General features: G+C 45.9%; 1 protein-coding gene and 1 long non-coding RNA gene across 9 annotated transcripts in view; one reads left to right on the forward strand and one right to left on the reverse strand.

Annotated features, from left to right (window-relative positions):
* The first annotated feature begins 240 nt into the window (after positions 1-240).
* The window catches only part of ST3GAL3 (ST3 beta-galactoside alpha-2,3-sialyltransferase 3), a 192,548-nt gene continuing 168,772 nt past the window's right edge, over positions 241-24,016 (forward strand). For 6 of the 8 annotated variants that reach the window (XM_059136933.1, XM_059136932.1, XM_059136931.1 and 3 more), the window contains exon 1: positions 23,794-23,938. In XM_059136933.1, the coding sequence (XP_058992916.1) occupies positions 23,824-23,938 (115 nt within the window). In that variant the 5' untranslated portion in view covers positions 23,794-23,823. Of the gene's footprint in view, positions 367-5,220; positions 5,243-23,793; positions 23,939-24,016 lie in introns of those variants that run through there. The other 2 variants (XM_059136930.1, XM_059136935.1) reach the window with 2 other exon arrangements.
* Positions 16,992-19,798, reverse strand: LOC131809659 (uncharacterized). The gene is made up of 2 exons (XR_009345245.1): positions 19,648-19,798; positions 16,992-18,783 (listed from the first exon to the last, which is right to left on the reverse strand). It is a non-coding gene; the product is annotated as an uncharacterized LOC131809659 (long non-coding RNA).

Genomic DNA, 24,016 nt, shown 5'->3' on the forward strand with positions numbered 1-24,016 from the left:
AAACTGGGGGTGCCCGTGCCTATTGGGTCTCCGCGAGCTTGCGCTCGCCCGCTGCCGCAGCGCAGCTCTGCATTGGTCAGCCCGGCGCCCCGCCCGGCTCCCGCGGCCCGATTGGCCGCGGATGCCCGACCCCCGGCGAGGGCGCTGAGGCGGAGAGCGGGATTGGTGGTCGCAGCGTCCCCGGGTCGCGGCCGCGCGCTCCGCCCGCCGCTGCGTCCCCACTATGGCGGCGCCCATGCAGCCCACCGCGTCGTGGGCGCCCGCCGGGGTCCCCCGCGGCTGTTGCGGCCGCCTGCGCCCTGGCCTTCGCCTTCCCGCCCGCGTCGGGCCGGGCGCCGCCTCCCCGCTGCCTCCCTCTCCGCTGCGGTAAGGGCCAGTCGTGCGCGCGTCGAGGCGCGGCAGCCACCGCAGTAACAGTGGCCGCGCCACCCCTCCCCTCCCCCGCCGCCCCTGGTCCCGGCGGGCGCGGAGTCCGCCCGCTCGCGCTGGGGAAGGGAGGGTGGGGGCACGGCCTAGTTGCACCCTGCACCCCCGAGCAATGAGGTCCGGCTTGGACTGGGGGCTCGGGCTCGGACTGCGGGCCCCGGGCCCCGGGCGACTTCGTCCGGGAAGGTGGGGCGGACAGCCAGGCCCCGGGGGAGGACGGCTGGACCCGGGCCGCGCTGTGTGAGGTCACCTGCGTGCGAGACCCCTCAGCGCTGCGCACCTTGGCGCAGAGGAGGAACGGGCGAGCGGGACTCCGCTGTGGGAAGAAAAGTCCAGGAAAAGCTTGAGCGGGAATCTGCCGCGCACTGGGTAGCGGTTGTCATTGCTTACCGCTTTGCTGGCAGCCAGACATTCGGGGGACCGGGTCAGTTTGATAGGCAAAGGACGCCTTTCTGGCTTCCTTTCCTTCTGGCACTTCTCGCCATTGTTAATTCGGGAATCTTGCTTGGAAGACGAAATATCTTCGTGATGAGAGCAGGTTTGGGGAGGATGGTATCCCACGAATGTTTTGGGTTTCTTTTTGCCACTGCTCATTTTTAAGATTCCTTATTAAACTTCATTTCTGTTTTCGCTTCCCTCACAAACGAGGGAGGAGTGGAACGCGTGAACTAAATCAAAGTAGTTAATTGAGAGAGAGAGAGAGAGAGAGAGAGAGAGACCAATGAAAGCGGCTGTTATTTTGTAAAAACTGGGAACTTGTTTTGTGGATGTAATTTGAATTGTCTATACTAGTTGAACTTGAAGGTAAAATAAAATCACTTATTAGGTTCCTGGAAGTAAAGTAGTCCTCATGGAAAATTAGGCTATCTCTAAGTCAAAATCACCTTGGAGTGATGATCGTTGAACTGTTTGGTATACCTTCAAGTCAAAAAGATTAAAAGGAAGCCGGCACAAAAATTTATGACCAAACTGTGTTTTCAGATCACCTCTTAAGGCAGTAACAGCTCCTACGAAGAAAGATTTTTCACTCTAGGATATCTTGAAGTATTAAGTGATGAATCTCACTGTTTTGAACGTCTACGTGTGTAGTCATGGTTAAATAAAAGTAGATTATTAAAGAGGGAATAAGACGTGCATGTTCTTAGAGTATTGACTTTGGATCATCAGTAGTGTCTCATGAATACATATTATTTGCAAGTCAGTAAGAATGGGGGGGGGGGGACTGAAGACCTGTAATGTAAGAGACTTGTTCTGATTAGCCTAAGAGATAGTTGTGGGAAAATAGGGCACACAGGACACTGATAACTGGTCATATTGCCTCTAGAATTCCTAGACAGTAGGTAGGAGAATCTGAGAAGAGAAGAAACCCATATATTTGAGAAAGGTTTCACAGGGAAGCTGACGCTTGCCTTAAGCCACAACTGGGTAAGCCTGAGGGATGAAGAATAAGAAAACGGGAAGATACAAGAAAGGATGGTCAGGGGGCAGGGGAGAACCGGAAATGCTCATAGGTGATTCCAGGAGGTTCTTGTTAGAGAAACTGGGAGGTAAGTTTGTATCAAAAAGGTAGGTGGGTGGCATCAGATGGAGAAGTAACTTTGTCTCAGGCAGAGTAAAGGATAAAAAGGTAGAAGCATGTAACTCCAGCTAGCCTTTAGAAAAATAGACAGTAGCACTCTATTCATTCTTGTCACTTTTCTGATTAATCCCAGCTGTGTGTACCGACAGTCCTTTTGACTACTGAGATCGAGGACTGGGGACTCTAGATGCCTTCTTGCCTTCCTTCTCTCCCCTTGTGTTCACTTTGTAGTCAGGTCTTGCAGCTAGACTCCCCACTGTTTTTGTCATCTGCTGCTTTCTATTTTTGCTGTCATCAGGCTTATTTGGGGTCATTGATACCATGATGTTGAGTTATTGTAGGAACCCCACCCCAAACAATCTCCCCCCCCCAATCTTTGCTGTGTACTCCTCTCTCACTTCCAGGTATCTCACTTCCCTAGTCAAGACTTTAACAGCTCCCCATTGTCTGTTGAATTAAGCACAGAACAGACTGGCAGAGACACTATGGTAAATTCATTTCTTGCATTCCCTTAGATTTTGTTATTTTTTCCAGGTCAGTAGAAGTGTTTGCTCTCTGTGCTTTGCTGTTTGTGCTTCATATCTTTGTTTATGTTGCTTTTTCTATCTTAAATGACCCCCTTGAATCTCTAATTGTTGGTTCTTACCCATGTTCAGGGCCATGTGCTATGGAACGTCCTCTGTGAAACTCCCTGTACTTTTCTTCCCATCTAGATGGGACTTGTCTCTCCTTTAAAACATTTTTTGTTGACAACTGTGCCAAAAATGCAGACTCTAGCAGGCCATCTGATTTTGCTACCTCCTGAGGGCACTATAAAACTCCCATAGATGGGAGTTTTATATGCTCTGAACTTGTTCAGAGCATAGACAGTCTTCATAATCTAATACAGTGTTTCGTACATAGTAGATACTTGACAGGCTTGGTTTTTTGTTGTTGTTGTTGTTTTTTTAAAAGATTTATTTATTTATTTGAGAGAGAGATATTGAGTGTGCATGAGAAGGGAGAGGGTCAGAGTGAGAAGCAGACTCCCTCCTGAGCAGAAAGCCCAATGTGGGACTCCATCCAGGGACTCCAGGATCATGACCTGAGCTGAAGGCAGTTGCTTAATCAACGAGCCACCCAGCTGCCCCCAAAACAATTTTTTTTAAAGATTTTATTTATTTATTTGACAGAGACACAGTGAGAGAGGGAACACAAACAGGAGTGGGAGAAGGAGAAGCAGGCTTCCTGATGAGCAGGAAATCCAACAAGGGGCTTGATCTGAGGACCCTGAGATCGTGACCTGAGCCAAAGGCAGATGCTTAACCACTCAGCCACGCAGGCACCCCCTGAAAATAAAATCTTTAAAAAAAAGAGATCTGATGATCTGATGTATTGATCTGGAGGGCTTGGATTAGGCTGCATTAACAAAAATCCATTAAGACTTAAGTGGCTTAACAGAACAAAAGCGGATTTCTCACTAGCATGAGTGCCCAGGGAACTGTGCTCCTCACAGTCACTCAGGGACCCAGGTTGATGGAAACTCCATCCGAACATGGTGTTTCAATGATCATTTTGTTCTGAATGAAAGATGGTGGTTAGGGGGCATGGTCCCTGGATGTCACATGTCACTTTCGTTCACATTTCATCCCCTAAGACAAGTCACATGGCCAAACCTAACTTTAAAGAAGAGCAGGGAGGGGCACTTGAGTGGCTCAGTTGGTTAAATGTCCAACTCTTGATTTCAGCTCAGATCATGCATGATCTCAGGGTCATGGGGTTGAGCCCCACATTGGGCTCTGTGCTCAGCATAGGGTCTGCTTGTCCCTCTCCCTCAGCTCCTCCCCTACGCATGCTGTCTCTCTCTCAAACAACAAATAAATAAAATCTTAAAAAAAAAAAAGAGCAGGGAATTGCAACCTTAGCATGTGCCTGGGAAGCAAAGAGCCAGATCTAATTGGTGGGCAGCAGGAAGGACTAACGCATCTTTTATGAACACTGACTAAGTAACCCAGGCGCCCTGAGATTTCACTTTTGATAAAGAATAGAAGCATAGAGTGTTTGTTGGAGCCGTGGTGCAGGAGACAAGATCTGGGTTGAAATCTTGTTTCCGCCACTAATTGTCTGACATTGACCAAGTGTCTTCTTGAGCCTGACATTATCAGTAAAATACGCAGGTTGAATCAATAGAGTTGGTTTTTGTAAAGCGCTTTGCATAATACCTGGTTCAGACTAAGCAGTCGTGTTCATGAGTATCACCACCAGCAGCAGCAGGATTTGAAAAAACTTTTTAGCAAACCTAGGAATGTAAATAGACGGCTTCCCTCAAATTTTCCTACCTTTTTTTCCCTGTCCTTGGATAGCATTCTTTTTTTTTTTTTTTTAAGAGTATTTATTTATTTATTTGACAGACAGAGATCACAAGTAGGCAGAGAGTCAGGCAGAGAGGGAGAGAGAAGCAGGCTCCCCACCGAGCAAAGAGCCTGATGTGGGTCTTGATCCCAGGACCCTGAGATCATGACCTGAGCTGAAGGCAGCGGCTTAACCCACTGAGCCACCCAGGCGCCCCCTTGAATAGCATTCTTACCATATCTTTCTTATTTTCACGTTTGCCATATTTTATTTTACTTAGTTGTATGCATGTCTGTGTCCACCATCACACAAGGCACTCCAGTCACCTATTAACTGAGCAGGTGCTGTTAGGGGCTTGTGCTGTTTATAGTGGCCTCAGTAATGTCACTCAGGGAGCAAAAATCAGCTTTTGTTCTGCTCTGTTTTCAGCACTAGCAAGGCCCTGTGCTAGGTCATGGCATTGTAAGTTAAGAAAGGGATGGCACTGGCCTAAAGGAGCCTATAGTCTGGTAGGACCAGAAGCCAGTAAGCTGGCAGTTAAAATACATTGTCACAAGGACTGTGTTTGAGGGTCCCTTGGGATCTCTAAAATGAGACCTGCTATCACACTGGGAGTATAAATAACAGTTTTCTAGAAAGGTTCACACCTAACCTATGTCTTGAAGAATCGCTGGCTATTAGCTTGGTGGATGTGGGTTTCAAAGGCTTTCTGACAGGAAATGATGTGTGTAATGGCCTAGAAACATGAGCGAGTGTCCTCGCTCAGGCTACATCCTGAGGACACTTGAGTGGCAGGAGAGAGAAGGGTTGTGTGGAGGCTGCGAAAGGCACCTTGCGAAGGCTTTTTGAGTTCAGGAGTCAGAGCTTTATCCTGCAGAGGAGTAGGAGCCACTGAAGGATTTGAAGGTAGGAAATCAGCTTTGTTCCTTAGGAGGGTCACTGCGTGTGGAGGAGGCGGAGCAGCGGGTGCCCCGTTTCCCTGACAGGGGAAGTTCTGGGGTTTGCAGCCATAGTCCCATTCCCTGCTACACAAGAGTCATAGAATGTTCATGTCTGGGGAGAGATGAGAATGAGGTGAATGGAGGGAGGGCACCAGATAGACAGGGGCTGTGATGAGAGTGGGGCCTCGGGGTCCTTCCTGGGGGTGGAGGACAGCACCCTCTCCAGGGGTCTGCACACCAGGATTTCCATCCTGGTTTCCCTGGTTTCTGCAGCAGGACCTTGGGCAAGCTGCAGAACCCCTTGTGTCTTGTTGGTTTCCAAATCTGTGAAATGGGGTAAAAAATCCCTACCTTGCAAGGTTGCCGCTCTGGGGATACAAGCAGATAGGAAGCCCGGCACTATTAGATAACGGAAGGGCCTCCTGTGATAAAAATAACAGTTTTAGGATTTCTAATGTTTAGAATATTACCGGGTTCATGGTAGGTTCTCCTCAGCCTTCAGTCCCACCGCCTGGAGATAGCCACCGCCCACACTATGGTTTTATTTCTACATCTTCAGTGATTGGTGAGTGCTGGTCTGGGAGTGGTAGGCATGGGGGATTTTTCCGAGATCTAGAAGGGAAGCATCAATACGGATAGCACACCGACTTAAACATTCTTTAAATGCCAACAGATTATATATGGCTCTTCAGCTGCTCCTGTCCCCACCCAGAAGCCACGAGTGCACAGGGCACACGGGCACACACTCCTGCCCCGGTTTTGCTCCGATGTGCACACTGCACGTACGGCTGGAACACGTGCTGCTTTGGCCTGTCGTCATTGACTGTGTCCCCCTGAAGTTTTGCTCCTCTACAGTCTTCTTCTGAGCATGGTTTTAAAGATGATAATGGGGCTTGAATCAGACTTGTTTTCCATTAGGTTCCTTCCTGGTCGTCCCCACTGATGGGAGTTCCTCCCCTCCAAGCTCTTGTGCAACTTAATTTACTTTACTCTGATTAAATGTCACCTACTGTCTTCTTGTCTTACCATTCATTATTTGTCTACATGTCAGTGCCTTTCTCCTTTTCCTTGATGTCAGTTTTTCTTACAAAATCACAGAAAGATGGCATTATATATTTTTGACATGACTTTTAAAACCCCACTGAAACCTTTTTCTTTTTTCTTAAAGATTTTATTTATTTATTTGACAGAGAAAGAAATCATAAGCAGGCAGAGAGGCAGGCAGAGAGAGGGGAGGAAGCAGGCTTTCCACTGAGCAGAGAACCTGAGGTGAGACTCTATCCCAGGACCCTGGGATCATGATCTGAGCTGAAGGCAGAGGCTTAACCCATTGAGCCACCCAGGTGCCCCACCCACTGAAACCTTTTGTTTGAAATATGTTGAGTGGGTCAAAAAATTGTATGACTGGGGCACCTGGCTGGCTCCGTTGGTGGAGTGTGTGATCTTTAATTTGTGGGTCATGAGTTTGAGCCCCATTTTGCATATAGAGATTACTTAAAAATTTTTATTAAAAACAAACAAATAAATTTGGGACCCCTGGGTGGCTCAGTCAGTTAAGTATCTGCCTTCGGCTCAGGTCATGATCCTGGGGTCCTGGGATCGAGTCCTGCATTGGGCCCCCTGCTCTGTGAAGAACCTGCTTCTCTCTCTACTTCTCTGTCCCCCACCCCCCGGCTTGAGCTCTCACTCTCTTTGTCTGTGTCAAATATATAAATAAAACCTTTAAAAAATTATTTAAAAAAAGGAAAATTCTATTGTTTAGTTTTTAAATTAATTAATTAGTTAATTAATATAAGTAATCTCTACGCACACTATGGGGCTCAAACTCACTGCCCGAGATCAAGAGTCACATGTTCTTTGGACTGAGCCAGCCAGGTGCTCCACCACTGAGATTTGATTTGATTATTTTTATTATTATTATTTTTAAAGATTTTACTTATTTCTCTGACAAAGATCACAAGTAGGCAGAGAGGCAGGCAGAGAGAGAGGGGGAAGCAGGCTCCCCACCGAGCAGAGAGCCCGATGCAGGACTCGATCCCAGGACCCTGAGATCATGACCAGAGCTGAAGGCAGAGGCTTTAACCCACTGAGCCACCCAAGCACCCCTATTTTATTTTTTTAAAAAAGATTTTATTTGGGGCGCCTGGGTGGCTTAGTGGGTTGAGCCGCTGCCTTCGGCTCGGGTCATGATCTCAGGGTCCTGGGATCGAGTCCCGCGTCGGGCTCTCTGCTCAGCAGGGAGCCTGCTTCCCTATCTCTTTCTCTCTGCCTGCCTCTCCATCTACTTGTAATTTCTCTCTGTCAAATTAATAAATAAAATCTTAAAAAAAAAAAAGATTTTATTTATTTATTTATCAGAGAGAGTATGTGATAGACAGAGAGAGAAGCAGACACCCCACTGAGCAGAGAGCCCGACATGGAACTCTATCCCAGGACCTTGAGATCATGACCTGAGCTGAAGGCAGAGGCTTAACCGACTGAGCCACCCAGCCATCCTGAATTGTTGTTGTTCTTGTTGTTTTTTTAAATTGAAACATAGTTGACACTTCATTCCTAAGTCTTTAAAGTATGTGAAAAGTAAATTGTAAGGCAGCTATTCTTAAGAGTGTTTGGTCTCAGGACTTCTTTGTAAGTTTAAAGGTTATTGAAACCCCAAAGAACTTCCATTTTTGTGGGCTTTGTCTATTGGGATTTAATGTATTTTTTTTATTGTTTTTTAAAAATATTTATTTCAGAGATCACAAATAGGCAGAGAGGCAGGCAGAGAGAGAGAGAGGAAGCAGGCTCCCCGCCGAGCAGAGAGCCCGATGTGGGGCTCGATCCCAGGACGTTGGGATCATGACCTGAGCCTAAGGCAGAGGCTTAACCCACTGAGCCACCCAGGCGCCCCGGGATTTAATGTATTAAAACTTACTGAGAAAATTTGAAATTATAAGAATATCACCATACATTCCATTAGCTGTGAGGACAGTGATGTTGTCACTTGTCATCATATGTTATGTAGCCTCTGGAAAATCTGCTGGACCCTTGTGAGAAAATGAAAGTGAACAGGCAAATGGTGTCTGAGAATTATTATGAAAATAATTTTAAACTCGTGGATCTACTGAAAGGGCCTTGGGGACCCTTACAGGTCTCTGGACCAGTTTGAGACCTGCCAACATATAGATATAAGAGTTTTTGTACATGACACTTGTATATCTTTTTGGCAACAAAATGAAATAAGGTGGAAATACTCCTAAACATCAGTTTTTGTTTTTTATTTTGTTTTTTGCTTTTTGTTTGAGAGGAGATGAGGGGCAGAGGGAGAGGGAGAGAAAGCGAGCATCTTAAGCAGGCTCCACGCCCTATGTGAAACATGATGTGGGGCTTGATCTCAAAATCCTGAGGTCATGAACTGAAATCAAGAGTCTGTTGAAAACATCAGTTTTCAAAATGCACTCAGTACAGATTCTTTTAAAAAAAGTAACTAGTTTCTAGCTTTGGTTAATAACATGTTCTCTAGGGGCACCTGTGTGGCTCAGTGGGTTAAAGCCTCTGCCTTCAGCTCAGATCATGATCTCAGGGTCCTGGGATCGAGCCCCGCATCGGATTCTCTGCTCTGCGGGGAGCCTGCCTCTCTCTCTCTGCCTGCCTCTTTGCCTACTTGTGATCTCTGTCGAATAAATAAATAAAATCTTTTATAAAAAGTTAAAAAAAAAACAACAAAAAACATGTTCTTTACCTTGAAAGGACAGTTATGTGAGTACTTTTGGAAAATCTGCTAAGTAGCAAACTGCTAACAGATACTTGCCATTGCCAGTAATGGTCAGCAAACTGTGCCTTTCATACCAGAAATCTTTTTTTTTTTTTAAGATTTTATTTTATTTTATTTTATTTTATTTTATATTTTATGTAGGCTCTATGCCCAGCATGGAACCCAGTGTAGGGCTTGAACTCACAACCCTGAGATGGAGACCCAAATTGAGATCAAGAATCTGATGCTTTGGGCGCCTGGGTGGCTCGGTTGGTTGGACGACTGCCTTCGGCTCAGGTCATGATCCTGGAGTCCCAGGATCGAGTCCCGCATCGGGCTCCCAGCTCCAAGGGGCGTCTGCTTCTCCCTCTGACCTCCTTCTCGTTCACGCTCTCTCTCACTGTCTCTCTATCAAATAAATAAATAAAATCTTTAAAAAAAAAAAAAAAAGAATCTGATGCTTTACCAGCTGAGCCACCCAGGTGCCCCTTCTTTCTTTCTTTTTTTTTTCTTTCTTCCTTTTCTTTCTTTCAGATTTTTGTTGTGTTTTTTAAGTTTGTTTATTTTTGGTAATCTCTGTACCCAACATGGGACTCGAACTCACAACCCCCAAATCAAAAGGGGCACGATCCACCCCCTGAGCCAGCCAGGCAGGCCCATGTTTCCTAATGATGTACTTTTCACTCCCAACAACAGAACAATATAATGACATCTGTCACTGAGTCTTAATATGCCATATTGCTTCAGGGTTTTGTTTTGTTTTGCCTAAAAAAATAGAATGTTGCATTTCCAGTAAATGTTCCCCTATGTATTTTTTTTTCCTCATCTCTTTCCTTGTTCACTAGAGAAACAGTTTCTTGAATTTAAAGTTTGTAAATTCTCATACATGTTTTTATGGTTTTGCTCCATGCTCTGTGCTCGCTCGCCGCACACAGCAGGGGCCGGGGGCTGCCGGGCTTGCTGGTGTCATTGGAACCCTGATGTGCGTGCCCGTGTGTGAGTGTTGTTACTGACTGCTTTCAGTATATGGTGTTTTAGGATACACAGCCATTTCCCAGCCCCCTTCAACACCAGCTTCCACTCTTTGATCTCAGCTGGCCCAGGCGAAGGAGGGTTGTCTCTTCAAACATTCCGGTTGAATTTTCTCAAGACTGATTGCATTCAGTGTTTTTAATCTTACACATAGAATTTACCTTTTCCAGATAAAACATCATTACCGCAGCCTTGTCCCCAGGACACCATTAAGCAAAACCCCTTTAAAACCAAACCTTAACAGCTCCTATTCAGAAAGGGTCATTTTGTTCGCTTGTTTATTTATTGGGTAAAAACAAAGATGAACTGAAGATTGTGTTCCCTTGGATCCCTCTGCACCCACCTCCCGCCACCAACCTGGCTTTTACTTAGCTGCTTCTTTTTTTTTTTTTTTTTAAGCTTTTATTTATTTATTTGACAGAGAGAGATCACAAGTAAGCAGAGAGAGAGAGAGGAGGAAGCAGACTCCCCGCTGAGCAGAGAGCCTGATGCGGGACTCGATCCCAGGACCCTGAGATCATGACCTGAGCCGAAGGCAGCGGCTTAACCCACTGAGCCACCCAGGTGCCCTACTCAGCTGCTTCTGAAGGGAGCATCCAATTGGAGATCAAACATTTTTCAGCCTTCCACTTCTGTCTTCTATATTTATAACCTTGGTGGATATCTAATTTCTACTTAGAAAGTCACTGACCACCTGTGTTACAGGAGTCTGGGTCCAGTCAGGAGAGAGAAACCACATGGTACTTTGAGCAGGTAAACTTAGTGTAAGATTTATTAACTGTAACAAGGATTTGGAGTAACATGAGATCAGCTAGTAAGAAGGAAAGAAAGAGGGGCGCCTGAGTGGCTCAGTGGGTTAAAACCTCTGCCTTCAGCCCACGTCATGATCCCAGGGTCTTGGGATCGAGCCCCACATTGGGCTCTCTGCTCGGCAGGGAGCCTGCTTCCTTCTCTCTCTCTCTCTCTCTGCCTGCCTCTCTCCCTACTTGTGATCTCTGTCTGTTGGATAAATGAATAAAATCTTAAAAAAAAAAAAGGAAAGAAAGAAGCACATGAAAGGATGCTCAGCACCATTAGCCATAGGGGAAATAGGAAGCAAAACTATAATGAGACACTTACCCCAGCTCTCTCTGATTATCCATTTTTTATATATATATATATACACACACACATGTGTTTATGTATTATATATAATTTATATATTATATATATAATTTATATATTATATAATTTATTATGTATTTATAATATATATATATATTATTTCATTTGCTTGGTTCACACCCACTAGGAGAGCTATAATCAAAAAGACAGATAATCACTAGTGTTGGCACAGGTGTGGAGAAATCAGAACTCTCATACGTTGCTGATGGAAACATGAAATAGCTCAGCTGTCATTTCCTCAAACAGTTCTGTGTAGAGAGTTACCGTGTGACCCAGGCATATATCAGTCCTAGATGTCCCCAAGTCCTCTAGGTGTGTACCCAAGGTACATGCCTGTAGGTATATACCCAAGAGAAATTAAAAATTTATGTCCATATAAAAATTTGTATATTGGTGTTCTGGAAGCATCATTCTTCCAGAAAGTGGAAATAACCCAAACGTCCATCAACTGATAATTGGATAAGTAAAATGTAATTTATGTTCATATGATGGGATGCTATTTGGCGCTAAAAAGAAATGCAGTCCTGATCCATGCTACAACGTATGTGAACCTTGAAAACATCAGGCTAAGTGAAAGGAACCTGTCACAAAGGACCACACAGTGTATGATTCCATATATATGACATGTCTATAAACATTTGCCTATTCTATAGAACAGAAAGTAGATTAATGGTTGCTTAGGACGCAGAGAATGGGAAGGTTGGGCAGGGGGTGGCAGCTCAGGGGTGCAGGATATCATTTTGGAGTAATGGGAATGTTCTAAAATTGATTATGGTAATGTTTGCACAACTGTGTGAAAATACCAAAAGCCATTGAAATGTCTGCTTTGAATGGCCGAATCATATGGTACGTGAAGGATACCTCCATAAAGCTTTTCTAAAGGAGTAAAGAGAACCCCAAAGGAATCTAGGCGTAGCACATAGAAGGCCTGGGGCTGAGAGAGAGTGCTCAGTGAAGAGCTCCCCAGTCTACCCCACACCTGGCGCAGGCCGAGATACAAACTTAGGGGTGCAGCAGACATGACGATGGCTCACTGGGTCACCGATGAGTTTCTGTGATGCTGCATGGTGGGACTGGCTGGAAACCGGCCTTCTTGGGGGCTGGGGTCTCTTTGCACAGAGGGGTCTCACCAAGGGCACTCTGCTATACAGCTGCCCAGGCTGGGCCTTAAAGGCCGCTGTTGGCTGCTGCTCATCGCTTATGGCTGGGCACTGGAAAAGCCAGGTGTGCTGTTGGAGCCTACCCGGTGGAACACACTGGAACCCAGAAACAAAATTCCTTTTTCCTCTAGCATGGGCTCTCCAGCACCTTCTACTGACAGAGCTCGTATCATGCCAACTGGCAAAGAAAAAAATGCACAAATAGGCCCGGGCTCAGATCCGTCTTGACAGAGCAAGCAAACGGGGTGACTATAGAGCGGAGAGGCAGTAAACCTGTAACCCACACAGGAGTCATGGGGATCTCAGGAGCCCCCGAGTTTTTTAATTCCCTTTGGGGGTTCCAAGGTTATCCTTGCCCCTAGGCTGCTGTGATTGGAGAAGCCAGGACACTGTGTCTTTGAGTCAACTCGCCCTCAGCCCAGCTCTTTCTAGTCCATTTTTACATCTTTTTCTGTTCTATATGCCCGGTTCTCTTTTTCAGATACCAGTTATGCTTACGCTGGATCTCCTATAACTACTGTTGCTGCACGTTTTTGTTTTGTTGTTTGCATTTGTTTTAATAATCCTCTTACACTTTTGCTTTTTTCCGTTTTTTTTTTTTTTTTAAGATTTTATCTATTTGAGTGGGAGAGAGAACGTGCGCTTGTGAGCGTGAGTAGGGGAAGGGAGAGGGAGGATCATGACCAGAGCGGAAGGCAGATGCTTAACCAGCTGAGCCACCCAGCTGCTTTTTCTTGTGTGTGTTTTTTTTTATAAATCCACCTTCATTTCCTTCCTTCCTTTTTAAAGATTTTGGTTATTTTAAAGTAAACCCTACACCCAACGTGGGGCTCAAACCCACAATCCTGAGATCAAGAGCCAAAGACTCCACCCCCTGAGTCAGCAACAGGTCCCCCCCCCCCCCCCCCCCGTCCCCACGGTTGCTTTCATGACTCTTACCGTCTTTTCAGCAGCGACCACTTTGTTGGCTACCGCTGAGGCTTTCATTTCCATGATGGTGTTATTTTTCTTGGTTCACTCTTGCTGAATGCTTATTTTACTTTATTTAGAAAAATGGCGTTGTCTTAGTGTTTTTTCCCTGAGCTCCCCCTTTCATGTCTGCTCTTAGTTAGCTCGCGTTCTGTAGAGCCAGTTGGGAGTGGGTGGGATTAGGATAGTCTCTGTTAATGATCTTTATCTGTTCTGTAACCACACTTTTTCTGTCCTGTGGTCTTCATCTACCATGTTTTGCCCCAACCGTAGGCAGAGAGGCAGGCAGAGAGAGAGAGAGGAGGAAGCGGACTCCCCGCTGAGCAGAGAGCCCGATGCGGGACTCGATCCCAGGACCCTGAGATCATGACCTGAGCCGAAGGCAGCGGCTTAACCCACTGAGCCACCCAGGCGCCCTCTCATTGGGTTTTCTGTACTAATTTCTTTTCATTGCTATTTTGATTTTAGTCTAGCACTTCTTCAGATGCAAAAAGTTACGTGACTGAAGCCAGATCACTGGGATTTGAACCTTGGCTTTGCCATTTGCCAGCTCTGTGATCTTAAACAAGACAGTTCAACCTCTCTCTGCCTCAGTTTTTTCTGTAGGTAATGGGAATGATAGATAACCTCATAGGATTGGTGAGAAGATTCAGTGAGTTAAATCGTTCAAAACTGTTAGAACCGTGGTTGGTCCACAGTAAGTGCTATATGAATATTAACAATATTGACTTACCCCACTCACTAACTTGCTATTAGAAAATGCACGTTCCTCTGCATAGAATAATTTAACATATTGCATATTAATTAACTACTTAAATCTGGCTAGTCATGCATAACAGCTGAATAGGAGCTGTGCATTCAGCAAAAACGTTTTGTTAAAAGATTGATGAGCTTTGGGGTACCTGGGTGGCTCAGTGGGTTAAAGCCTCTGCCTTCAGCTCAGGTCATGATCCCAGGGTCCTGGGATCGAGCCCAGATTTCTGCTCAGCGGGAAACCTGCTTCCTTTCCACTCTCTCTGCCTGCCTCTCTACCTACTTGTGATCTCTGTCTGTCGAATAAATAAATAAAAATCTTAAAAAAAAATTGATGAGCTTTTCAATAAATTTTTTGGGGAAGCATGGTATATAATAACTTCTCATTAGTTTGCCTCAAAAATATTCACAGGAGTCATGCTTTGTAGTTTTTGCTCTGCATACCTTTGTCATACCCGAGTTTCTATCCATTATGGCTGATATTTGAAGGTCAGCAAAATTCCGACATCTTATTTTATTTTTAAAGATTTTTATTTATTTATTTGACAGAGAGAGAGAGAGACAGCGAGAGAGGGAACACAAAGCAGGGGGAGTGGCAGGCTGAGGGAGAAGCAGGCTCCCAGGATCCTGGGACCATGACCTGAGCTGAAGGCGGATGCTTAACGACTGAGCCACCCAAGCTCCCCAAATACTGATGTTTTAGTCTAAAAATCGTTGCCAGGTATAGTTGAGAAAATAACCATATTGTAGGGTGTTTTAGAAATGACAGGTGTTTGGTGCAGTTTTTTCTCATGAATCCAAATTTTTATCTGATTTTTTCTTTTTCTGGCTAAATAAAAAGAACCTAGCATAATAAACCTTTGGTCCCTTTCTTTGAGCATCCTGTAACTGACCAAATAGTCAATCCGTGAGCCGGTCACTCTCGAAGACCTCCCAGGGAGACAGGGGTAGACAACGTCGGCCGGTCCCTGCCTGCAGTAGCCCAAATATAAATGTCGAACGAATGACCGTAAATACGCGTAAGATTCTAAGCGCCCTTCGAACTGGGATGAGGATAAACAGCTGCTGTGGCGGTTTGTAGCAGGGAGGCCTGACCTGAGGCGTGGGGACAGGTGAGGCTTCTGTGCGGGATTCACCTGGAAGCTGCGGATTCGAGGCTGAGCGGGAATCGGTGCGATGGTGCAGGCGGGTCAGGACAGGGTCGGCCTGACCTTGGGAGAGAGTGAGGGGACCGGGAAACACTGAGAGAGCGGTCGTGTTGTGGACCGGACCCCTCTGGGGGAGGTGGAGGGCCTGGAGAGAGGTGCGGGAAGAGGTGGGAAGACGTGAGCAGGGGCCCGAGCATGCCCAGCACGCCCAGCCTTACAGGCCCCGTGAAGCGGTTTGGGCCCTTACCCCGAGGATAGCGGGACATTTGCGAAGTTTCAGCCTGGGAGTGAGATAAAGTCACATCGGCTGCTGTGTGGAGAGTGGGAGGCTAATAACCAGGGAGCTGTAGTAGGAGCCCAGCCTGAAGGTTAGAGAGACTTGAAAGGGGGCAGTGGCAGTGACGTTGGAGGGATGGATGCATTCCAGAAGGATTTCGGAGGTGCAGGTCACAGGGCTCGGTGACTGAGCGTAGGTGGAGGTGAGAGCGAGGAGGGTAATGTTGAGGATGACTTCCAGGTCTCTGACAGGAGCCCCTGTGAAGGTGTCGCCTTTCACCTGAGAAAGAGGAAGTTTGGGGCATCTGTGCAACATCTAGATGGTACTGTGGAGTGTCCCTACTCCCTAAATAGACGGACATGGGACTCAGAAGCCGTTATCTGGATGGAAGAGCTCAAGTTTGGGCTGGTCAGCATAATGACAGCAAATTAAATCACAGAAGCGGAGCGAAATTGCTTCGGGGATGTCTGCAGAGTGGAAATGTTAGGACAGCTTCACACAGGACCCCAGGCTTCTCTCCTCATGCAGCATTGCTGTGTGTCCGTACATGCACACAAATCATGCCTTCAGGATGTTATGTTTTGGAATGTGTACAGCTTAGATCGTGTCTGGAATTAGGACATGTAATTAGAAATACAGTAGTTTATTCTTTAAACACACACTTCTCAAGGGTTGCTACGTATGGGCGCTGTGCTAGTAGGCGCAGGTGATTCACAGAGCTAAGTTATAGATCATGCTTTCAGGTGGTATACTCCTCCTTTGCAGAGACAGAGGAGTGGGCACGGTGTTTCATAAATACTGTGATGCAGGTAGGCATGGGACGATACAGGAGCAGACATGGAGTATAGGGCTATGAGTAAGGAAAGCTTCCCAAGGGAGGTAAGACATGAACAGAGAAGGTGTGGAGGAAGGGCCCTCCCACTGTGCTGTCCTGTCTCTCTCAGTCTCAGATGCCACAGAAAGGTCAAGGCATTGGAGCATAATCCCGTCCAGTGGGTTTGACAGTTAAGACGTCAGTGGCAAATGTAGTGACCCTCTAGGGCAGGGTATGAGTTTGATCGTCTTAGTGTCCCCCCCGTGCTCTGCATAACTCCTAGCACTTAGTGTTTGATGCGTCAGCTCTGAACAGAAGAGGGACATCTCCTTCCCCAAGATGAATACACGGGAAGGGAATGAGTCTGGATTGCTGCATTCCCTCGACGGCCCAAACGGGCTTACTGCAGTTTTCTTTACCTGTGTGATTTTTTTATGGCTGTGCAGGGAGGCCAAGTGAGCTCCTACAGCCCGAACAATCGTTTAAGTATTAACCTAGTATTAGTGTTTTTATGTTTTATTCTAGTCCTTTTCTTTACTTCTTTTTTACTTGTCTCTTTTCATTTAATAGTGTATCATAACCGTTTCCCCATGTCATTAAAATGTTTTCATAAATTACATCTTTTTTTTTTTTCATAAATTACATCTTAAGTGGCTGCCACATCTCTCATTTGGACTTTATTTGAACATTTGAGCATGTGGTTTATTTCTTTTTCTCTTGAAATAATTTGAAGTAATTACAAAAAAGTTACAAAAATACTACAGAGAATTCCCGTAGAGCCTGCGGCTCATTTATGGCAGAGTCTGTCGATGGCTCCGTCATCAGGCTCCTCTCCCCTCCTTTGTAATTAAGAAGCATCCGGTGGGCGCATACTTGAAGACTGTACAATACCCCATTTCTCAAAATTCTACCCTTTAACTTGAGCATTCTTCGATGCGTCTTTAGCTGAGTTATTACTGACCTGGTCCCCAAATGGTGACTTTCTGATTACATTATTCCTTCTGGGTTCATCATTTGGCATTCTGCTCTAAGGGAGCATTCTCTCCTCTCCTCATTTATTAGGCTCTTCTTTCGTGGGTTGTAATCTGTTATTAGTGGTCTGAATTGTTCCAGAGCTGACCATTAGGAGCCTCTCCACTGGCTGCTTTTTCCTTCTGACACGGCCTCACCCTCTGAGTCTCTTCTTGATTCCAGGCACCGCGAAAAAGCCCAGCCTTGGCTTGTTTGTGCCTCCTTTGCCTCGGCCGTGCAATCGGCCATTCTTCCAGGGATTCCCTGGTTCCCATTAGGGGAGAGCCGTATTTAAAAACCAAACTCCAGGTGCCAGATGTGCTCCTTGGAATTGAGGCATGCCTGCTGCTAGGTCCTCGTCAGTGACTGCAGCGAGGGAACATACACAGGTATCACACAAAGGCACACACACTGTCTTTTCTCATATTTTTGTCTCTTTATCTACCAAAACCCATCCACTCACACCCATCCCTTCAACTTGAGTACAACTCCCCACATTTATTCTGGTTTTTCCCTTTTCCTATTTGCAACTCCCGTTTCTGTCATTGAGAAGTCCGGCTCCTGTGTGCCTCAGTACATTTACTTACTCGGTCAATTCCAGTATCGCGGGTTCCCACACCCCCAGGACCCTTCATGATGGCCTGATGCCCCACGCCTCTCTTCATTCCATGTAGGCATGCCTGCCTTGATTGGTGCCTAAGGCTTGATGGCTTTTACATTAGATTATTCAGAAAGGAAGACCGGGAGAGAGCGCATGCCTTTTGGCTGTATCACCCTCCATTCTGTGGGTATATATACCTTAGCTTATTCAACCCCTACTGAAGGACTTACTCTCTCATATCACAAATAGTGCTGCAGTGAATAGCCATGTGCACAAGTCATTTTGAATTTTTATCCATATGTCTCTGGGATAGTTTCTTTTTTTTAAAAAGAATATTTATTTTAGAGAGAGGGAGAAAGAGAGAGCAAGAGGGAGAGCGAGCAGGGGGAGGGGCAGAGGGGAGGGAGAGAAAGAATCTCAAGCAGACTCCGCGTGGAGCACAGAACCCAGTACAGGGCTCCATCCCAGCACCCTGAGATCATGAACTCAGCCAAAGTCACAAGTAGAACGCTCAACCGATGGGGCCACCCTGGTGCCCTTGGGATAGTTTCTTAAAAGTGAGATTGTTGGTTTAAAGGGCAAAAGCACGTGTGATTTCGTTAGCCATGGCCCAGCCCTTCCCACCACCAGGCCGAGTGAGACCCATTCCCCCTACAGCCTCAAGCTTTTGCCTAACAGCGAGTTTGAAAGTTGATCTCTTTCCGAGTCTTGAGTTGTTCTTTTCCTGGTGTTGAAGGTTTTGACTTATTTGAAGCTCTTACTCAGTTCTTTGTATGCTCTCCACTTTTGGAAATTGGTTTCCTCTTTAGGATCCTCTTTGGAAAAGGATCTGGAAGAGCCTTTTCTGTAATGGAAAAGATAGAAGTTCAGCCTTCTCACTGTGCTGCTTGCTGAATGCATGGGTTAAATCTGTGGACTGACCCATGGTGCTATGTCTGCTGGAGCTTTAGGTCTTGGTCATGACCAGGCAGCTCAGGTTGTCACATCTGCCTTCAGGACAGGAAGGAGGGGGTGGGGCTGGGACCAGCCGCCTGCCTAGAGGAAAGGCTTTCCAACAGGCTGCTTACAGCTTAAATTTGTTACCATTGGAAGCACCAGATGGGATACAGGGTCCTTTATGTTGCTGGAACTGCAAGTCTCTATTTTCTCTTTCAATTTGAAAACTTTCTAATGTTATGTGCATAAATATTAAAATTAAAATTAAAAATAAATACACTAATAAGAAGATTGTGAAGAACACCCCCCCTCCACTTTTCGGAGGTAGCCATTGTCTACAGTTTGGTGCATATTAACTATGGACTGAATATGGAAGCTTAGTTTTCAGTATTCCTGTTGCCCTTGTTTGTGATCAGTATGTGGCCATACGTACACGTTTGTTACTAGTATAGTGTACTAGTATAGACTATACTAGTAGTATACCAGTATAGACTAGACTAGTATATACTACTAGTATAGACTAGATGTTTTTCCCCTGTCAGGACAGACAGCTGTGCCCCATTCTGTCTGGCTGGTACATCATACTTTATACTTGTTCTCCTGCATTCATTGATCACTGCCCACCTTGTGTCCTCTGTGCTGGTGTCTGACCTTGAAGAACGGCATCATCTCTGCTTCCTTGCCTTCTGGCTTCCCGTTGGAATCAGCTGATAAAAGACCCTGAGGGATCAGAGGGTGAGTGCTGAGAGAAGTCAGAGCATTTCTTACTCACCTCCGCCCCTCGCTGGGGCTCCAGGAGCCACTGTGCCCTCCATAGCACCGCTCCTGATGGCCAGCCTCTCCTTTCCAGGGACACCCTTCTGTCTCTTGCTCTGTTGCCTCAGAGGCAGGAGTAGCTTCCTACACGGAGAGTCCTGGGTGCTTCACCACCCCTGGCTGGTTCCTTTAACTCTAATCACATAGCTATAAAAAACCCCATGATTCACTTCCTTTGGTTAATTCCTCTGCGGGTGCCATCTGTTTCCTGCCAGTACCCCCACTGATCTGGATGTCACTGCATAGACGTACCATAATTCATCTGTTTGGTTCCCTATTGAGGGACATTTGAATTTTTTCTCAGTATTTTGTTCTTAATGGGTGTTGCTAATGAACATTCAGGTACACATCTTGTAAAGTATTCGTTGGAATGTTGCTGCCGGAAAAAGTCACCGAAATGGAAACGCCCTGTCGAGGGGCATGACTCTTATAAATTTCAGTAGCTGTTGTCCAGTTGCTCCTGAACGAGTCCACCAGTTTCCCTTTCTACAATGTGTTGTTTGATTTTTTTTTTTTTTTTTAATATTAAAAAATCATAGAGTGGGGCACCTGGGTAGCTCAGTTGGTTAAGTGTCTGCTCAGGTCATGATGTCAGGGTCATTAGGTCAAGTTCCACATCAGGCTCTGCGTTAAGTGTGGAATCTGCTTAAGATTCTCTCTCCCCCTCTCCCCATCTGGCTCATGTGCTCGCTCTCTCTCTCCCTCAAATAAATAAATCCTAAAAAAATTTTAGAGGTAAGGCTTGTGACTTACAACAAATAACTTTAACTTAGAAGGATATAAAGGAAAAGCACTTCCCATTGTTTCATCCTGTTTCCTGGAGTTAACCACATCAGCAGTTAGCTGTGTATCCTGTCGTGGTTTTGTTTTTCTTTATGAAATTTATGTGCTTATCATAGAATAAACTCATGTGTAGATAGATAAGGTAAATTCATTTTTATATGCGTGTGTGTGTGTATCTCTATCTGTCTCTTCTGAGAGCTCATTTGTAGACTCTGCTCTACTGACCTATTTGTCTTTTCCTGCGCCAGTGCCCATCGATCTTAAGAATTACAGCTTTGAGTTGGTTTTGATATCTGGTGAGGCATATCCTCATCTCATTATTTTTTATTTAAAGAAATTTCTGGGCTCTTCTTGGGCATGAAGTCTTCAGATTAACTTTGGATTTAAGTTAAAACACACACACACACACAAAACCATAGGTTTTGACGAGTCAGACTGGAGTTACAGAGAACTGACATTTTCCAATATTGAAACTTCTCACTTAGGAGCCTGTTATGTGTCTTCATTTATTCAGGTCTCTTATGTCTGTTCGTAAAAATCTTGCCCGTTTCCTCCTGTTTGTTTTTAGATATTTTATAGATTTTGTTGCCATCAAGAGTGGAGTCCTTCCCCTTACATCTCCTCGGTGTTGCTGGCATAGTTTTTAAGAAGCTGTTGATTTTACCTTCTTTTTTAAAAATTTAAATTCAGTTAGCCAACATATATGACATCATTAGCCCAAGACATAGAGTTGAGTAATTCATCAGTTGCATAGAACACCCAGTGCTCATCACATCATGTGCCCTCCTTGATGCCTGTCAGTAACCCCATCCCTCTACTCCCCGCCCCTCCAGCAACCCTCAGTTTGCTTCCTGTAGTTAAGAGTCCCTCATGGTTTGTCGCCCTCTCTGATTTCTTCCCATTTGTTTTCCCACCCTTCCCCTATGTTCCTCTGCACTGTTTCTTATATTCTTCATATGAGTGAAACCAGGTGATAATTGTCTTTCTTCGACTGACTGATTTTGCTCAGCATAATACCTTCCAGGTCCATCCACGTCATTGCAAATGGCAAGGTTTCGTTTTTTGATGGCTACCTAGTATTTTATTGTATATATGTATCACATCTTCTTTATCCATTCATCTGTTGATGGACATCTGAGCTCTTTCCACAGTTTGGCTCTTGTGGACATTGCTGCTATAAAAATTGGGGTGCAGGTGCACCTTAGGATCATTATATTTGTATCTTTGGGGTACAGTCGCTGGGTCATAGGGTAGCTCTGTTTTTAACCTCTTGAGCCTCCCAGAACCTATGGATTTTTATGGGGCACCTGGTTGGCTTAGCTGGAAGGGCATTTGACTCTTAATCTTGGGGTTGTGAGTTTGAGGCCCAAGTGGGGTGTAGATTACTTAAATAAATAAACCTTAAAAAAAAAAAAAGAAGAAGCTGTTGATTTTTTGTAATTTAATCTTATAATGACCTGTGTATTAGTTCTAAAGTTTTTTTCAGTTGATTCTCTTGGCTTTGCTGGATGGACAGTTAAATCTGCAAATGATAACATTTTATCACTTTATTTATGGTATTTATATGTAATTTCATGTGTTATTTCCTGGCTAAGCTATCTGAGTGGGGTGGGGGTGGGTGGGGGGTGGTCCTGGGAAGTCTTACCCGTGAATGTTCCATTTCAGGTGAGCATCAGAGAACGTGCCACAAGTGAAACAGTGGTGTGGCGGAGAATGTCCCAGGCAGGCCTCAAGGGGAGAAACAACAGGGGTATGTTCAGTGAGTTGGAAGAAGAAAGGCACAGGACACAGACAAGGCTGGGAGGTGCAAGAGATGGTCATAGGGACACAGTCAGAAGCTGTTAACAGTCTCTAAGGAGCAATGACTTCATTTTAAAGGGATTGAGAATATAGTGAAAGGTGTGTGAGGCAGAATGGCACCCCAAAGATGTCCACACCCGCATCCCTAGAATCCATAAATATGTTCCGTCATGTGGCTGAAGGGGCTTTGCAGATGCAATTAAGGCTACAGACCTGGGGCGGCTCAGTGGGTCAAAGCCTCTGCCTTCCGCTCAGGTCATGATCTCAGGGTCCTGGGATCAAGCCCCGCGTCAGGCTCTCTGCTCATCGGGGAGCCTGCTTCTCCCCCCCTCTCTCTGCCTGCCTCTCTGCCTGCCTGTGATCTCCATCTGTCAAATAAATTAAAAAAAAAAAAAAAAAGACTACAGACCTTAAAATGGATTCTGGATTCTTCAGGTGGGCCCAACCTAAGCACAGGAGCCTGAGAAGCCAAGAGACGTTTCTTGGACTGGAGGCAGAAGAAAGGTGTGGTTACAAAGGCCAGCAGAGAGATTCCGAGTGAGAGGGACCTAACCTGCCGTGGCTGCAGGGGGCCACGTGGAGAACAGGAGACTGTGTGATGATCAGGAGCAGGGAGCTGGGGACCTTGGCCCTGCAGCTGCAGGGAATTGCCTTCAGCCAGCAGCTGGAAGGCAAATGAGCTTGGAGGTGGCTTCATCCTCTCAACCCTTCAGAATCTGGAGTGGAGCCTGGCCGTATGGCCGGGTCTGTCTGGACCACCCCAGTTTATACCTGTAGTCCCAGTGTAACGATTAACCATACCCCATTTCCATCTCAAAACTTGAAGAAGATGAAGAGCTCTATGCAACGCCCCCCCCCCCCAGCTCTATGCTGCCCCCTTGGCTTTGGCTCTTGGGAGACCCCATGCAGAGAACCCTGCTGAGCCCCACCGGAGCTGGACTTAGGATCGCCAGAACTCTGAGCCTCCGAGTCTATGGTTCTCTGTTTCAGCCACAGTGGAACACCGACACAGAGGGGTTTGAGCAGGAGAGCAATGTCTGATTTTGAGTTATTAACGGATCCATCCTACTTCTGTGTGGAAAGTGGATTTGGAAAGAGTACGGTGTGGAGGCGGGGAGCTTTCCTCTAGGACTGCAGTGGTGGTGTGGACTAGGGTAGTGATGGGGGGCAGGGGCTGTGACTGGGGACTGACTTGGCGGTTTAGGATGGCCAGAATTTGGTCATTGATTGGATGCCGGGGATGAGGGAGAGGAGGGATGCAGGGATGATTGCTGATTTCTGCCTTGGGTGCTGAGTGACTGGTGGCGCTGTTTCTTGAGACCAGGACTAGCAGGTCAGAGGATGCCACGTGGGGAGCTCCATGGTAACTTCAGGTGGCTCTTCATTGTGGCCATTCTCCCATACGCACTTATTTTAAGGTAGAGTGTATCACCAAGGTGATTGCTTTATCCTTGAATACCTAAATCGGTTTATTTTTTATTTATTTTTTATTTTTTTATTTTTATTTTTTATTTTTTAGGTCATGTAGGAAATCGTAAATCATGTGAAGATGGGACTCTTGGTATTTGTGCGCAATCTGCTGCTAGCCCTCTGCCTTTTTCTGGTACTGGGATTTTTGTATTATTCTGCGTGGAAGCTCCATTTACTCCAGTGGGAGGACTCCAGTAAGTATGGCCGCTCCAGCCCGCCCCCCGGGAGAAGCCGGGCCCAGAGCGCTCCCTGGGCACCCAGGGGCTGGGGCT

This window comes from Mustela lutreola, chromosome 10, assembly GCF_030435805.1.
Source record: "Mustela lutreola isolate mMusLut2 chromosome 10, mMusLut2.pri, whole genome shotgun sequence".
Classification (NCBI taxonomy): Eukaryota; Metazoa; Chordata; class Mammalia; order Carnivora; family Mustelidae; genus Mustela; species Mustela lutreola.